Source organism: Cucumis sativus, chromosome 2 (genome assembly GCF_000004075.3).
Source record: "Cucumis sativus cultivar 9930 chromosome 2, Cucumber_9930_V3, whole genome shotgun sequence".
Lineage (NCBI taxonomy): Eukaryota > Viridiplantae > Streptophyta > Magnoliopsida > Cucurbitales > Cucurbitaceae > Cucumis > Cucumis sativus.
In genome coordinates this window covers 2,979,336-2,997,167 of record NC_026656.2, presented here as the reverse complement: position 1 = coordinate 2,997,167, position 17,832 = coordinate 2,979,336, and the positions used below count along the sequence as shown (strand labels likewise).

The 17,832-nt window shown below is 29.5% G+C and overlaps 1 protein-coding gene across 1 annotated transcript; it reads right to left on the bottom strand.

Annotated features, from left to right (window-relative positions):
* Positions 1-5,087: 5,087 nt before the first annotated feature.
* Positions 5,088-11,326, bottom strand: LOC101211823 (probable linoleate 9S-lipoxygenase 5). The gene is made up of 9 exons (XM_004139308.3): positions 11,060-11,326; positions 9,888-10,177; positions 8,874-9,114; positions 7,847-8,185; positions 7,525-7,610; positions 7,333-7,440; positions 6,767-7,071; positions 6,392-6,655; positions 5,088-6,062 (listed from the first exon to the last, which is right to left on the bottom strand). The coding sequence occupies exons 1-9, from the start codon at positions 11,253-11,255 to the stop codon at positions 5,309-5,311; spliced, it is 2,583 nt and encodes an 860-aa protein (XP_004139356.1). The 5' UTR covers positions 11,256-11,326; the 3' UTR covers positions 5,088-5,308.
* Between the last annotated feature and the right edge of the window lie 6,506 nt (positions 11,327-17,832).

The following is a 17,832-nucleotide window of genomic DNA, read 5'->3' as shown; positions in this document are numbered from 1 at the left end:
AAATGGAAAAAAAGCAAAAATTATACACACTAGAAAACATTAAAGAAACGTTTTCTTATAAACATTAATTTTACAAATTTAGTGTTTTTAAAATAGAAATAAAGTTGGTTGAAAATAAAAAGGGAAATTTTCAAAAATAAAAAAGAAATAAAACGAAGAAAATGTTAAAAATAAAAGAAATACATTGGATATAATCATATAAGATAAAAAATGAAAAGAAGAAAAGTTGCAAAATCCCACTTCTTAACGGTGTCCCTTGGAAAAAAAGTAAAAAAAACAAATAAATGAATAGGAAACCCAAGTTGTTCAATAAAAACAAAAAAAGAATATATCTATCTTGATAATCTTTTTTTAAAAACAACCTTTTTGCTATTTTTTTTTTATAAACCAGCAACTTGTTAATGGTATTAATTTAAACCATTCAACTTTTAAAAAATTTCAATAAAACATAATAAAAAATTTAAATTAATACAATCATATAACTTTAGAAGTTAAATTGATACATTCATGAAAATTCAAATTTTAAATTAATATAATTGTTAGTATGGGAGGTAAATTGGTATAATAATACCTATAATCCATAGATTTCTTTTGTGTTGGACTATACATTTTATCCCATAACCCTAATATTGTGCATCATCAAATAGATTTCTACTTTTCACCTTTAATGAAGTTACCACAATTGACTAAAAAAATTTCATAGAAATAAACTAGATATTTCTATATAAAAATACTAACTCTAAAAGGTGTTTATTTTGGTTTTTAAATTTTTCTAAAATTTAATTATTTATTCATATTTGAACTTTTAAAAAAACTCGTTTAAGATTTTATTTATTCTTTTAATCAAATGATGGTGTGACTTTATATTTGAATGATTAGGTTCTACGTTCATTATATTAATTAAATTGATAAATATAACCAAAAAATCATGTTAATTCTATAAATATTGTATGTCAATGTAGAGATATAATTAATTTAATTTAATTTAATAAATTTAAATTTAAAACTATTTTTTTTCTCAAAAACTTTAAATTTCTTTTCAAATTATAATATATCTAAAAGCAAATCAGAAAAAGAGTAAAATAATAAAATAATAATAAAATTGACATATTAATTTTTAACATTGTCACAACATAAAATAAGCTAAAAAATTATAATAAGTACACTTGTTTAAAATAAACTCTAGGAAATTATAAGCAAAATTATTTTTAGAATGAATCATAAAATTAAAAAAAAAAAAAGAAATAGAGAAAAAGAAGAAAAATACCTCAATGATAAAATACCTCAAACCTAAACCACTACAAGATTTATTATATATTGTCTAATTGTAGAATGATAATGTTAGTAACATTTTTATAAAAACATCAATTTACCTTCTAATTTTTAACTAAAAAATTAAAACTCTTATTTAATGATTGTAACAAAATATACTCGAGATAGTTTTAAAAGTTTGAGAATACATCATATAAATTTGAGACAATTAAAATTTAAACTTAATAGCAATTATAAAAGAGATATATAATTTATTCTTCAAAGAAGATAATAATAATAATATATATAGTTTTTCTTTTTTTAAGATGAGCATTGAAACTTGCAATTGTTCTTTTTCCATATCTTATCGAAATCAGTAAGTGTGGAATTCCTTTGTCTTATTATACAAATTTAATAGATTCTTCCATCTACCAATTATTCAAAACCCAATTCACATTTATTAATTATTACTACTATTTCATGATGTTGATACGTTAAATTATTATTTTCGTCTCTATAAAAAATACAGTGGGGATTGAATTTTAGTTTATAATTTATAAAGAGTTGTAAATAAATAAATAAAAATTGAAACTGTTTTTAGTTCCAACAAATAAGACTTAAACTCAAAAATCGGTTTTGGAAAACTTTGGTGTGTGATTACTTTCAATTTTGTTATAATTTAGTTATTGGTGTAAATTTTTTAATTAAAATTTGATGAAATTTCTTGCATTAATAAGCAGAAAATTATGTAAAGTCTTCATCATATAATAACAAAAATTGACATCGAATTTTAATAAATTTGTTTACGTTGGAGATTTTATTGTCAGAAAATTGAGAGTACAAATGCATATGTATTAGAGAAGAAAAGTATAGAAAGAGTTTGTAAAATTTAAATAAATGAGAAGGAGTATAGGTAAGATTCACAAGACATTTTCTTTAATTTAATTTATCAGAAAAATTCATAGCTCATATTCTTTGATATGTGAATTATTAATTACTTAGGGAACTCCACCACTACATGATTATTAATATCGATATATGTCAGATGTAATTTGGAAGCTTTCTATTTTATGCATGTGCGATATCATACAAGTCTGTATATTTGAGTATATCAAGTCAAGGATATTTTCTACTTTTATTTTTATAAATTTACAATTACATGTGTTTTCTAGTTGGTATTTTTGTGTATATTGTAACTACAAATATATTAATTAGATTCAAATATAATGTAACTACAAATATATTTTAGTCCATGTTAGTAAATATTTTAATTAATTTGTGCTATTTTGAAAAATGTCCCAAATTCTAAACTAAAAAGACCCTAACTTATTTAAACCAAAAGCAATAAAATATTTAATTTAAACTTTTGTTCCTCTTAATTTATATATATGTGTGTCATGATGGGATCCCTGCCCCAAAATCATATGGTTCACATTTTAATTGTTTCCTATTTTTTGTTTTTAATTCCATAAATATTGCTTGCAGCCTCATCCATCTTTTTTTAGAAATCTCATACATCTTGAAATGCTAAATAGGATAGGATAATTTTCTTTATTTTTTTTTATTTCTAATAGACTCAAACTATTCATTGCTGTTGACAACTATCAACAATAATATACATACATACATTCATATATATTACCCTTTGAAAAGAAAAAAGATGTATAAATTCAAAATATTCTATCAAATTATCAAATTGAAAAGGTTGAATTTTCACTTGTAAATTAAAAAATTATCAAACATATTTACCTCCATTTTGATTCATGAGTTTTGAATTAAATTAAAAATTATTCAAATTTTGCTACTTTTTCAAAAAAAAAAAAAAAAAGAGGTCATGTTTTCAAAAATTAGGGAGATTAGTAGTTCAAAAATTTAGGTGGAAAAAGAGGTTAATCATACATCTATAAGGGAGAACAATGAACTTTAAATAATGATATGAGGTCTCTTAGCTTTAAGATGATACCAAAAGTAAGAGCGATGAGAGTGTATGGTTCAAAGCAGATAATGTTTATATGTTGATCACTTCCTATATTAATCTTGTTATCTTATTCCGCTTTTCATCTATACCTAAGAATTGATTTGATTATTTTTTTCAAAAATGATACTTTGGGTTAGCAAGTGCATCTGAACATCTAATACACTAGGTGGACACTTCCTTAACACCTTTATCATTCCCGCTTTATTATGATTGAAAAAAACAATATAGAAAGTAAAGAATAGTACAAAAAGAACCAGAGATCAACTCGATAAATCCAACAAGTTATACAAATTGCTTGAATGTTTAAAGCAATAGAACTAGCATTGTAATTAGAAAAAAGTTCGACCACGGCCACTTTTCACATCTTCAAATTCTTTCATGAATTTTTGATTGATTCAATATTTAGTAATTATTATTTTTCTTACACTTTTATCAAATAATTTAAATTAAACAAAATTAATTACAAATAAATAAATAAATAAATAAATATAAATATATATATATATATATATATATATTTTGATATTTTAAAATACAACAAATGAACTAAAATTTTGAATTATATTAATGATAAATATTGGGATAGAATTCTAAAATTCTACTGTATTTGGTAAATATTTTCATCAATTTTATCATTTACAATAATTTTTTTAATTTTTTTCAATGTGATATATATTAAAACAAACTATAACACAAATAATTATTTTTTTGAAAAAGATACGTTAGTCAGTTGGGTGCACCCGAGCATCTCCACAAGGTGGACACCCTCGTAGCACCCTCATCACTCTCGCTTCATTAATATAATAGAATAAGAACTTAGGAAGCTAGGAGAAAAGGACTAGAGATAAGCCCACGTAGAGTTATACAAAGGATTGATATTTAAAGCGATAGAACTAGCATTATAATTTTTCAAGATATCTTAGATTTACTAGTCCAAAAGTCCGTGGTAGCCTGAATGTTGTCCCATAATTAACTCGGTATTACTTTTCTCTCCAGCCAGATAATCCGTAAAGTCACAGCTATTGTGTTGAAGGTAATGGATCCTTTTCTGTTATTTATATTAGTACTACACAAATCTTTGCAGAGATCAACCATATTAGCCATATTGGAGAAATTGTGACTCTATTTCAGCACCATTAAGATCTTTGTCCACAGGCTTTTTGTAATAGAGCAATGAATAAAAAGGTGACCCAAGTCTTTCGATTGGTTTTTGCATATTACACACCAATTTGAACTCATATTCCCGGTGGAAAGCCTTTTTCAGAGCTTATCAGCAGTGTTTATACATTCATGAATCAATGTCCAAATGAAAAACTTACATTTTTTTGGAATATCGGATTTCCAAAGAGTTTTGTAAGTGGTTGGACTAATTTGATCAGATGCTTCAATCAGAGAGTTCGCAAGGAAAGTCTTTTTAAATGAGGAAATGTCAAACCTGCCATTTGTATTAAGCTTCCAAATGGGAATATCATTGCCCCTGTTAGGATTAGGAGCAATGAAGGTTGCTTTTATGTTGTCCCAAAATCAAACCCATCAAATGTGTCTTTCTGAGCAACCATATCGACATAAGATCGTCTTGAGGAATTTGATTCAAAGGATGAGTTGTAGTGTCGTTTGTTTTTGTCTTTGTTTGTGGGAATCCTTAGCTGAGGTCTTTTTCTTTCAGTTTCTTTCTTAGAAGTCGACATTTTTAAGAACTGAATCCAACCAAACTTGTTTGATCCTTCAGGGACCAATATGTAGCATTTTCGACCCCATCAGGGACATTCAATAAAATTGTAACAACACGAATAGTTATTTGAAATACGCCTAATTTTGTTCACATGAATAAAAATCAATACCAATTTAATTAGTATTGTAGTTTACCAAACAATATAACTATATTTCTAACAATCTAAAATTCAAATATCAAACACTATTTTACTTGATTTCACACAACGCCAACCATTGTTTTAAAAGTTTCCACAATTGATCCCAAACTAAGACACAAACAACTAACAACCCAATTTATTTCCAACATGAGATGGTTTAAATCTCTCTTCTCAACAATCAAGTTTTAGGAGGGAAAAAAATGTAGTTTTAAATAGAGATACTATTAGGAATTCCTTTTCCAGTGAGTCCTTCATTACTAGTTGGATAAAGAGAAGTATAAGGCACATTTATTGGCCCAACTCTATTTTTCATCTTGGGATCTCTATTCCTCTTCACAATTTCATACTCAATTTCTTCCAATCTTTTCCCAAACTTTTCAAAAGCTTCCAATGCTGGCTGATCTGAAATCCATTCAAGACTCTCTCTTTTTCCAAGATAAATCTCATCAGAAGAATGCCTTGACAAGATCTCAACCAATGATATTCCAAGAAGTGTTTGCACCTGTGAATTTATTGTTCTAAGAAAACCCTTTTCCGGATCTGACTCGAGCTCTATATATTGAGGAGTTCCTTTCTCAGGCATGAATCTTCTACTGATTGTTGGCCTATTGGGAAGATAGCCTCCATAAGGATATTGTCCAAAGTTAACTGCCGCATGAAGAGCTGAAGAAATCCATATTATTATAGTGCATGTTTCAATTAACACTTCTAGGGTTTCCATTTTTGGCCACCAAGGTTTGTCTTTCAAGTCAACATGGCCTTTCTCTTTTAGTTCTTTCCACCATGATTGGAGTTCGACGTCATCGTGAACCATGATATCATCCTTGTAATAGGATGAGCAATAATCTTTTACCCATGTTTTGATTGCAAACCAAATCTCAAGTCCATCAACAGCAAATGGATAATCCTCTATTAGGAGTTTGAGTCCATATGGAGAATTTGAGTCTTCAACTGCCATTCCTCTGAGAGGGGAAAAAATTGTTTTAGTAATTAATGATATGTTTGGGAGTCAAGCCAAAATTGATAAAATAGTTGAAGATATTTCAAATGTTGTACTTTTAATATTCATGATCAAAATCTCGTTTAAAACTGTAGTATCAAACTTTAAACTAATTTTGGGTGATTAAAGACATTTGTCATACAACTTTCTTGAAACATGCCCTAAATCATGAATTATTTCATGATCAAATAAGCCTAAAACTTTTCATTTTCATAATTAATTAATAAAGGTAATGAATGGTCAAGTATTTATCATGTTCATGTATATGTGTAGTTAGGCCGGGCTACTTGCCTTTTGATGAGATCTCTTGGGAGTGCTTGATCAGTGAAAACCCAGTCTTTATAAATATAAGAAGACAACTCCATGGAGTACTTTGATTGAAAATGAGTTGATTCAAGAATTCCATCTGCATTAACAAGTGTTTGTCTTGCAAATGCATTTATATTCATGGTGTCTCTATAATGAGGAACAAGCAGCTTGTGAATTGGATGAAGCACACTTAATTGTCTATTTGTTGCAATCACAAAAGGTTCCATTACTGCATGGGTATTCAACCTACAACAAGAAAAAGCACATTGATGACAGTCGTATATATTGTCTGAGAATTTCACGTCGAAAAGATAAAACCTCAAAAGTATTTAGCCAGCATCATTGGGGGAGTAATACCAATGGCTAACAACTTGATGGTAGCCAGCATCATTGACAGCCACATAAGCTTTAGCTAGTTGCCAAATTGAGCTTTCAACTCCATCTTCAGCTGGAAAGTACAGTTTGCTAGTGGCACCAAGTTCATCTTTCTGAGATTGTGGCAAGCTTAGCTCAATAACCAATGGCCTCAAAGTTCCATCACCATTTAAAAAAAGCAAGGTTCTTGTGGCATAAGTCTTTGTAGATGTTGAATTGATCCTATTCAGATATGGCATTAGGGCATCATGGTGATCCAATATATAAAGCTTGTTTTGCTCGATTGCCTAAACAAATAGAGTTAGTTCAAAAAGTTACTAATCTTATATATCCAACTATATTGCAAATGAGAAAAGACAATTATGAAATTAATGCCTTGAAAGTTTTTTTCTTTTAAATGAATATTGAACTAGCAAGAAAATGAAGGTCACAAGGGATGAAATAATATCTATGTAGACCTTATATTATAATGCTAAAATTAAAATAAATAGATAATAGAAATTTCCTCAAATCATTTCCTTTGTTAATTATGTTTTAATTTTAATTACCTCCTGTACAGTAAGTCCATCCAAACTATTAATAATGTGTTCTTCACTAATCTTGCTGTTTTGGTCACCATAAACATTAGGATCAAGCTTGCTTGATGGTGGAAACTCCTACAATTAATTAAATTAAAGATAATTAATTTAATTTAAACTAAATTTGTAAAAGAAACATAATTAATTATTATAATTAATTACTTGGAGACGACGAATGATTATAGGATTAACTCCAGCCAACATTTCTCTAGCAAATTCTTCGTCAGTCCTCCATCCAGACTTATTATCTGTTTAATTAAAATCATAATTAACATATAATTGAGTGATTCGTCAACTTTATATACTGCCTCTAATATTAATGTATATTTTTAATTAGTAATCCATTCAGAGGAAAAAGTTAGAAAACTTACATGGGTATATCCAATAAATTCTAACGTCACACTCAAATAATTAATTCCGAAAAACTATTGACAATAAAGTTAAGATGGTAGAGATTAAAATACCCTAATTAATTATTACATACCTTGGATGACTTGAGGGAGTGGGAATTTAAGAAAATTTTCTCCATCAGTTCTAAAAATTTCCTTAAGCAATGGAGCAGGAATGTTTTGCCTAAACTTCTCGAGCAAACTTTTGGGAAGAGAGAAGCCTCCTTCATAGAGATTAAGAACATCTTGAAAAGAGTCAAATTCTCCTGGATTTCTGCTAAACAATTCATCAAGGGCTGGTTTAATCGATTGAGCTACTGATTTTAATGTATATGCAAGAAAATCTGATTCTTTCAAGTGCCCAAATCTTTCATCTCTTGGTACATATGTGTTTAAGCTCAATGAGGATGACAATCTACTCTCATACTTTTTATCTGTTCCCATTCAAAACCACAAAAACATAACATATATTAATATCAATGCATGTTGTTAATTATGAAAATATATATACACTAATTATTTCAGTGACTTTAAAAATTAGTGTTATTATTAATATTTGTATATATGTTATTTGGTTTGCAATTCAAATTTTGTTATATGCTTATATTTTGTTGTTAATTTAACAAATATTTATTTGGCAGATAACTAATGAATCAAATTCTGTTTTCTTAAATTGTTTTTGGGAATTTTGATTCAAGAAGTGCAAATTTTAAAAACAAACATTTTTTATTTTTTTTTTCTTTGAATTCAAATTCTATATATTGTTAACAAAATTAATAATTTTATTTTAAAATCCATAATTATGTCAAATATATAAAGATAATTAAACTCCAACTAATTTTATAATCTGTAAATATAGTATTAGATTTATTTTATATAATTGTTCAAATGGATTTAAAAAAAATGAAAAATCATTTTCCAAACTAATTAACCAAATAATAATAATAATAATAAAAACAAATCTACGTGATGATAATTTTAGTACATTGATATCTCTCCAAAATCACTTATTTTAAAATCATCTATGATGTGTCGACATCAAAAAAATTGATTTAAATATATCTAATTATTTAAAACAATGACCGAAGACATTCAAATTAAAATTAAGGTGAGATGATTGACCTTTTTTTGAAGGCGATCTTCCCGTTCTTCCTCGACGAGGATAAGGGTATTGAGTTGAACCTCCAAGAACAGGCCGAATATATGTGGAACCACTGCTTGGATCTTCAAGATCATTGTAAACATCATAATCATATATTCTATCCCATTCTTGACGTTCTCCTGTTCCATCTCCTCTCAAGTTCTTCAGCTCATCTTGTCTATACTTTCTAAGTGGCTCCGGTGTTTCATTTGGAATATATGCCTATAAAACAATGACAGGACAGAAAAAACAATGTAAAATGTAGACTATTTAATCTTACTATTCTTTCAAATTTTAGATCTATACTTAACCAAACCTATCAAAACTATCTTTATAAGGTGGAATTCAATTTCTATTTAAAACTTATTACGTTGTTTTAACGAAATCTTATCAGGGTAAGGTTGAGACTTTTAAAAAGAATATGAGTATTTTTATGTAGTATAATTTATTTAAAAATTATTTTTAGTCTAAATTAGGTTGGACTAAATAAAATATTTCAAAGATATCTAAATAAATAAATAAACTAATGAAATCAATAATTTAATTTTGATGCAACTTGTGAATAATTAAAAGGTTCCTATAGTTGAATTTTGGCACAATTTTAAATGAATGTGAGTCTCTATCATACTATATAATAAAACTTTTTTTTTTTCTCTTTTGGTTGCAATATATTATTCCCATGACTCTAAATTTAGATTAAATAATCTTAAAAAGCTTTTGTCCTTTTGTAAGAAGAAAATAAATAGTCCTCTGTTTATGGCATAGATTGAGTTTACTAGTAATTAAATAAACCTTAACAAGAAATTTACTTATTACTTTGAATCATAAAAGAAAAAGTTAGTGATAACGAAATAAGTTTAGAGCGGTTAGACCTAGGCCGAATCTAATAAAGAATATATCAGAGACATGTGCTAGCTATAAATAACGATAAACCTCTATCAATGTCTGTGTATATATCTTTTTATCAGTTTTTCGTTAAGAACGATATAATATACCTTATTGATAAAGAAAATGCGATCGTTTTTGTACTTTCCAGAAGGGTAAATCCAAGAGTTGCAATCAAAATGGATTCTTCCAACAAAGGGAACATCTTCAAGAGTGAGAGATTTGAGGAAGAATTTTGTAAAATGATTATTTCTTATTATGAAAGCTCCTGGAATTCCAATATCTTCCTCCCAAACAAAGCTTATTTTGAACATAGTTTCTCCTGGAGATACAGGAACCATTTTTGTCATCCAATTCCCTAAATATGTCTTTTTTCCAACCTTTCCTTGCAATTCCTTTGCTGTATATATAAAATCAACACTTACAAATTAATATATACCAAATAAAAATCATTTCTATTTGGAAAAATAACCCCGTTTCTTCAATATTTGATAAAATATCGCCAAAGCATCTCCAAAAAAAAGTCAACTAACAAACAACTATGAATTTGATCTACATATACAAAATTAACATTCTAGAGTAGACTTTGTTATATTTTTGATAGTCCTCTAAGAATATTATTATACACTTAATTATTAGTCTTTGAACAGTGCTATGTACTTAGAGCAATTATCTAAAAAGTATTTTATACCAAGCAACAGATAATAAGAAAATTGTTGTTTTCAAATATATATCAAAATGAAATAGAAAAATATCGCTAATCATAAACAATGATTCACCTTGATTGATAGACAGTAAGATTATCTTATATTTGTAAATATTATTATTTTTTAGTCGTTTTTGTTATTTTAAATAATTATCCTAAACTATTTAAATACTGATCTCTTAAAATGATATATTTTTCTTAAATTAATTGTTAATTAGTATCAACAGAAAAAACTTTAGTTTTCTTTTTAGAAAATGGATATGGTATGATCTAAAAATTATAGTCTTTTTTTTTTTCTATGAAAAATGGAAGGAAGCTGATACTAAATAATATATAATAGAAATCTTAATTTTGGAAGATAAAATTGAAAATTGATTAGAAGTAAAATCTGATTTTACAAAAATGTAAAAGTTGGTAGGAACTGATTTAAAAAGTTATCGTGGATTGTAAAAGTGATTTACCATAAACATAAAATACGATCAAGATTGTTTTTAAAAATCAATTCTAACTCTTTTTAGACCAAAGTACTATGGACTCCAAAAGTACGTTAAATAGAGAAAAAAAAGGAAAACTTACATCTATCACCATTTTCAGAGCTGATGAGCTGAAAGGAAACTTTTGCTCCCCAAAACTCACTGATATTATCAAGAACAGAAGACTGAATTTCATTATAATCCAAAGAATTACTTCTCAATAAAATCACTTGCCCTTTAATCTTCTGTACCCCTCCTTTGCCTCTACTCTTGATTTTTGATATGGTATGAAGCAACATCTTTCTTCTATATAATGATTTTCTCTCTTACAATATAATAAGGAAAACAGCTATATGAGTGTTTAAAGAAACTAAGAAGCCATTCTCAATTTATAACCTAAACCTAAAAGGTGTGAAAACAATATGAAAGCTAAGAGTGGGGTTAAGCACTTTTTTTAAAAGATTTTTTTTTTCCTATTAACATTTATAATGAAAGAAGTGGGTTGAATTAAAAAATAATTATGATTTTGTTAATATTCTCCATCAACTTTATTTTAGAATAAGATGTAGAGAACATGTGTTTGTGTTAAGTTTTTCTACCAAATATTAGAAATGCAGTTGTCTTATATCGAAAAAATTTAAAAAGGTTATAGACTTCGAACACTACAAAAGAAGTCGGTGTATTTGATTTCAAGTCGTCCTCAATTAAAAAAAACTTATGCTTAAGATGTGGATTATCTCTAGTAGTTAAATTCTCTTTTGTATTCTTTTGTTTGAGAGTAGAAAAAAGGTTTGTATAGTTAAAAAATTTTAGAATGATTTTGTAATTGAAGTAGGGGAGGAATTTCTATTTAATTGTAATAATTTTTGACATAGTGAATTTTTTCTTTTTTTATTTGTGGTTTTTATTATATCAAATTTAGAGTTTTTTCATGTTAATTTTTGTGTTTCCAGTTTTATTGTATTCTTTTAATTTCTCTATGTTTATTCTGCTAGTAGAAGTGGGAGGTTTATTTTTTTTTTTGAAAAGAAAATGTGGCATAATTTCACATACAAATAAAGAAATAATTGTGCTCGCTTGTATACCTTATGTTCTTGCCTAATTAAATGTGGGACTTTGCTAACATTTCATTGATAACATTGAAAATGTGTTATCTAATCCCTCTTATTTCTGATCATTCCTTGATTTTATGTTTCTATTTGATTATTTCATTGGTTTTGAGTAATAATTTGAGGGTAGAATTTGGTCTTAATGTTGCTTAGGAACTAAAATAAGTGAAAACAAAGTCTTGGCCTCTGCCTTACATTAGTGTGGTGCTATTAGGTAGTAGCCTTACTATCAGTGAAACGCTCACACAACATCGTCGACGCTATAATGATGAAGTTGGCATAATTTTTCATCAGTGCCGCAACGTTGTCCCTAGTGTCATAATACCGTTATAGTTTCTTAAATAAGAAACTTGTCGCCTAGGTTTAATCATCTCTGAATTCGAGCATCCATATAGCATCATTTCTCTTTAATTTTCTTCACTTTTCAGTTTTGATTATGCACTCGAACATCTTTCTAGTGCTTGACTTCTTGAGACTAAGATACTCTATCCTATTGGGTTGTTTAGGATTTCACATATTCCAATGTATATGTGATTTTTGAAGTAGCTAGATTTTGTCTTGGTTGCTAATTGGTCAACGAATTTCATCACACAAACCTAGATCAAATAATATTTGAATTCATACACCAAGAACTAGTCCTAGCAATAAGTTCGAGTCGAAATCAAGGAGCACGTGAATTTCTCAAATCGAATTATTTCCAACCCGAGGTAACCGAGGTGGGAGGTTGAGTTGATTTTGATATTGCAGGAAAATAAAAACAAATTGTAAATTTCATCGTAAAAAAGATCTTAGCTTGGGTCGAAACAAATTTTTTTCCATCGAAAGTATTTGTTCATTAATACATCGTAATTACTTAATTTTACCAAACCCTTTCACCTATCCAAATTAATTAGTGAAGACAACTAAATTGTTTCAAAACTCTAACTATTCTAATTCAACGAGATGAACATTATCCATAAATTGAATTTTTATGTATTTCACAATATTTATAAATAAATCTATCACATTATTGAAGCTTACAATTATTCTTTAAACATTAGCTCTATTGTGAGAATTTCCATTCGTCATCAAATTATTAAACAATTGTGTCTATATAAAAACACACTTATCTTTTTCATTAGGTCATCTAAAATAATATATATATCCCTAAACTTCAAATATATATATTGTTCGCACGAGATTTCCGGAGAAATTTAATTCGTGGACTTGAACTTGGGTTGATGTTGTATTTTTGTTGATTTGATGCGATGCGGTTCAATCTCTAGAATTTGATCCTCTGATTCTCTCTCAACTGTATGTCTACGCTTGATTTGGAGGAAGCGGAGCACGTGATGTTCTTGAAGTTTGTTGAACGTCTACGCTTGATTTGGAGAAGCGGAGCACGTGATTTTCTTCAAGTTGGTTGAATGCTTTACGCTTGATTTGAGGAAGCGGAGCACGTGATGTTCTTGAAGTTTGTTGAACGGAGCACGTGATGTTCTTGAAGTTTGTTGAACGTCTACGCTTGATTTGGAGAAGCGGAGCACGTGATTTTCTTCAAGTTGGAGTCTTGGAAGAAAGTTTGTATCTTCAAAACAGCTTCAATCTTCGAGGATGGTCAACTTCAGAAGTTAGGGAGTCTTCTAGCTTTTGGAAGAATTCTCTCTGGATCTTCTAGAGTCAAAATTTTCCAACCTCTACAAATGAGGAGAATTCCTCTATTTATAGAGTTCACTGGTGGGCTTTATGGGTTTGAACCTGGTTGGTCCATGGACCAGACCCATGGGCTCAACCATATGGACTTAGGTTATATTTAGTCTTTGGGCTCAATTAAGCTTATTTTTTTTTGCTTAATTGAACTTAGTCCAAGTAAATAATATTTAATTGAACTAAAATGATTAACTTAATCCAACGATTAATATGAAAACATGTGGCATTCTTAGAATGACCAATTTATTTATTTTAACTCTTTAATTTGGAGCATGTGTCAATTTTAATTAGTCCCAAATTTAATTATTTGTACTTTTCATCATTAACTTAATAAATGATGTGGCAACTTGTGATTGGTCTCAAAATTTCTTATTCAACAAATGCCCCTTTTCGAGATTTATGCACGTATATGGGTGAATGAATCTCGGAAAAGATAAATTTGAAGTCAAAGTACGAGCCCTTTTTTTTTTTTACTCAATTCAACATATCAAATTAATCAAACCATGAATTTAGTACGTGAGTTTGATTTAAATTTAAAATAAGGGTTGGAATATGGCCAAACCTTAAAAAAATTCAAAGTTTTATTTCCCACTTAATTTTATTTGAGGGAAAAAAATTTAATATGATGACTTTTTTTTAAGTAAAATTTGGAATATAACCAAAATTTTAATTTTGAAATAAGGATAAGGTTTCTACCGTACCTTAATTTATCTTGGGGATGCATAAGAATTTGGAATGACAAAAAAAAAATCAGGTCCTCAATCTTAGGTAAAGTTGGATTTATGGCTCCGATTTAAATTCATGATAAAAAGGAGATCATATATGCAAGTTAATTTAACTTGAATTTTGGAATTGAGAATATATATATATATTTAAAAATGTTAAAATTTTTAAATATTTTAAATATCTCAATAAAAGTTAAACTTGAGATTTATCCAAAAAAAGAAATAATTTAAAATAAAATAAGATAATTGGATTATCTTTTCTTTATATATATATATTTTTTAAAAATCATTCCTATTCCTTTTAGGAATTGGATTTGTTTTTTTTTTAAAAAATAATTAAATATCATTCCTAATCCTTCTAGGAATTGGATTTGTTGGGCTTATAAATAGACTCATACCCTACTCACTTATACCTCATACAACGCTTATTCCTCATTCAATCAGCAGAAAGGTATAGAAAACTTTTCTTCTCCCTTTCTCTTTTTTCTATTTTTTTGTGTGTGTTTTTTTTTATTTGTGTGTTTTTTTTTTTTATTCTGTTTTGTTTTGTTTTTTTGTTTTTTTTTTTGTGTTGCTTTGTTTTGTGTTTTTTTTTTTTTGTATTTTTTTGTTTTGTTTTTTTCTTTTTTTTTGCAGGAATGACTTTGTCGGGCTTCTTCTAGGGACGATCGGGCTTTTGCCGTCAGATCTATCGCCCTAGTAGGAGAGATCGACTCTGTCATCGTCGGGCTTCAATCTTCGTTTGCAGAAATGACTTTGTTGAGCTTCTTCTAGGGACGATCGGGCTTTTGCCGTCAGATCTATCGCCCTAGTAGGAGAGATCGACTCTGTCATCGTCGAGCTTCGATCTTCGTTATCACCAATTGAGCTTCTTCGTTTTTTCTTCTTCTTCTTCTTGTTCTTCTTTCTTTTTGTTTTTCTTCTTTTGCTTCTTTCTTTTTTGTTTTCTTCTTCTTCTTCTTTCTTTTTGTTTTTTTTGTTTTTCTTTCTTTTTCTTTTTGTTTTTTTCTTCTTTTTCTTCTTTCTTTTTGCTTTTTTTTTTCTTTCTTCTTCCTTCTTTTTTCTTCATCATTTTCTTCTTTCTTCTTCTTGCTTCTCCTTTTTTTTTTCTTTCTTGGTTGTGGTACAAGGGAGAAGATGAAGATGAATCATCTAGCTTGCGACACCTTAGAGCTGATGAAAATGAATTCCATCGGCCGGGTTGCGACACCTGTTAGATGATAAAGATGAATACTCTCAGCTACGACATATAGGAGAAGATGAAGATGAATCCTCTCGGCTATGACATATGGGAGGAGATGAAGATGAATTCTCTTCAGTTGCAGCACTTGGAAGAAGATGAAGATGAATCCTCTCGGCTATGACATATGGAAGGAGATGAATCCTCTCGACTATGACATATGGGAGGAGATGAAGATGAATCCTATTCAATTGCAGCACCTGGGAGAAGATGAAGATAAATCCTCTCGGCTATGACATATGGGAGAAGATGAAGATGAATCCTCTCGGCTATGACATATGAGAGAAGATGAATCATTTTCGATTGCAACACCTGGGAGAAGATGAAGATGAATCTTCTCAGCTATGACATATAAGAGAAGATGAAGATGAATCCTCTTTTATTGTAGCACCTAGAAGAAGATGAAGGTGAATCCTTTCCGGCTACGACATATGAAAGAAGATGAAGATGAATCCTCTTTGGTTGCAACTCCTAAAAGAAGATGAAGATGAATCTTCTTTGGTTGCGACACCTGAAAGAAGATGAAGGTGAATCTTCTCGGTTGCGACTCTTAGGAGAAGATGAAGATGAATCTTCTCAGTTGCAATTCTTAGAAGAAGATGAAGATGAATCCTCTCGGTTGTAGCACCTAGAAGAAGATGAAGGTGAATCCTTTCGGCTACGTCATATGAAAGAAGATGAAGATGAATCCTCTTTGGTTGCAGCACCTGGAAGAAGATAAAGATGAATCTTCTTTGGTTGCGACACCTGAAAGAAGATGAAGGTGAATCTTCTCGGTTGTGACTCTTAGGAGAAGATGACGATGAATCTTCTCAGTTGCAATTCTTAGGAGAAGATGAAGATGAATCCTCTCGGTTGCAACACATAGGAGAAGACAAAGATGAATCCTCTCACTTGCGACACCTTAGAGTAGATGAAGATGAATCATCTTCGGTTGTTACACCTGAGAGAAGATGAAAATGAATCTTCTCGATTGTGACTCCTAGGTGAAGATGAAGATGAATCATCTCGGTTGTAACACATGGAGGAAGATAAAGATGAATCCTCTCACTTGCGACACCTTAGAGCAGATGAAGATGAATCATCTTCGATTGCAACACTTAGAAGAAGATGAAGATGAATCCTCTTCGGTTGCAACACCTAAGAGAATATGAAGATGAATCCTCTTCGGTTGCAACACCTAAGAGAAGATGAAGATGAATCTTCTCGATTGCGATTCCTAGGAGAAGATGAAGATGAATCCTCTCGATTGCAACACATGGGAGAAGAAAAAGATGAATCCTCTCACTTGCCACACCTTAGAGCAAATGAAGATGAATCCTCTTCGGTTGTAGCACTTGGGAGAAGATGAAGATGAATCCTCTTCAGTTGCTACACCTGAGAGAAGATAAAAATGAATCTTCTCGGTTGCGGTTCTTAGGAGAAGATGAAGATGAATCCTCTCGGTTGCAATAAGTTGAAGATGAAGCAGAGGTTAAAGCTTTAGCATTGTATGCATCTTCTTCAAGAGGCAGAAACGATGTTACACTGTCGTTTTCATCTTGGAGAGGTGAAGGCAGAGCTGCCCGATCGCCGTCCTATCGAAGTTGTACCATCGTTATCCTCTCAAAGAGCTGGAGCTGCAGCATCGATGAAGCCTTCAAACTTGAATATAAGGAATCATCAATGAAACCTTTATGCTTGAATATGAGGGATCATTAATGACGCCTTTGAGCTTGATTTTGAGATTCTTTTTTTTCTTTTTACATGCACTCAACTTGTACATAGTCTTTGCACGGAGTTTGTACATCTTCAATTTATTTCATCTCATTGTTACTAGAGATGAACATCTTGAATTTAGGGATTTGCCCCCAATTTGTTATGATTCCTTAGTAGAGATGAACACTCTTTGAAGAAAAGAATTAACTCACGACGTAGTTCAAGGTTTTTTTTTTTTTTTTATAATGGTGGACTGAACTTAAAGTTTTCTTTAAGCTGCCTACGTACCCTTTATAATGTAGGGATCAAGTCATAACGTAGTTCAACTTTTTTTTTGCTGGACTGGGCTTAAGGTTTTCCTTAAGCTGCCTACGTACCCTTTATAATATAGGGATCAAGTCATAACGTAGTTCAA

What these genes read in the sequence shown, in the direction of transcription:
- LOC101211823 (XM_004139308.3), bottom strand. Translation starts at nt 11,255, where the DNA reads ATGTTGCTTCATACCATATCAAAAATCAAGAGTAGAGGCAAAGGAGGG. An exon ending in GCATTTTCTTTATCAATAAG is followed by an intron (nt 9,115 to 9,887) that starts GTATATTATATC and finishes ATTGTTTTATAG; the next exon opens with GCATATATTCCAAATGAAAC. An exon ending in ATGGACTTACTGTACAGGAG is followed by an intron (nt 7,072 to 7,332) that starts GTAATTAAAATT and finishes CTATTTGTTTAG; the next exon opens with GCAATCGAGCAAAACAAGCT.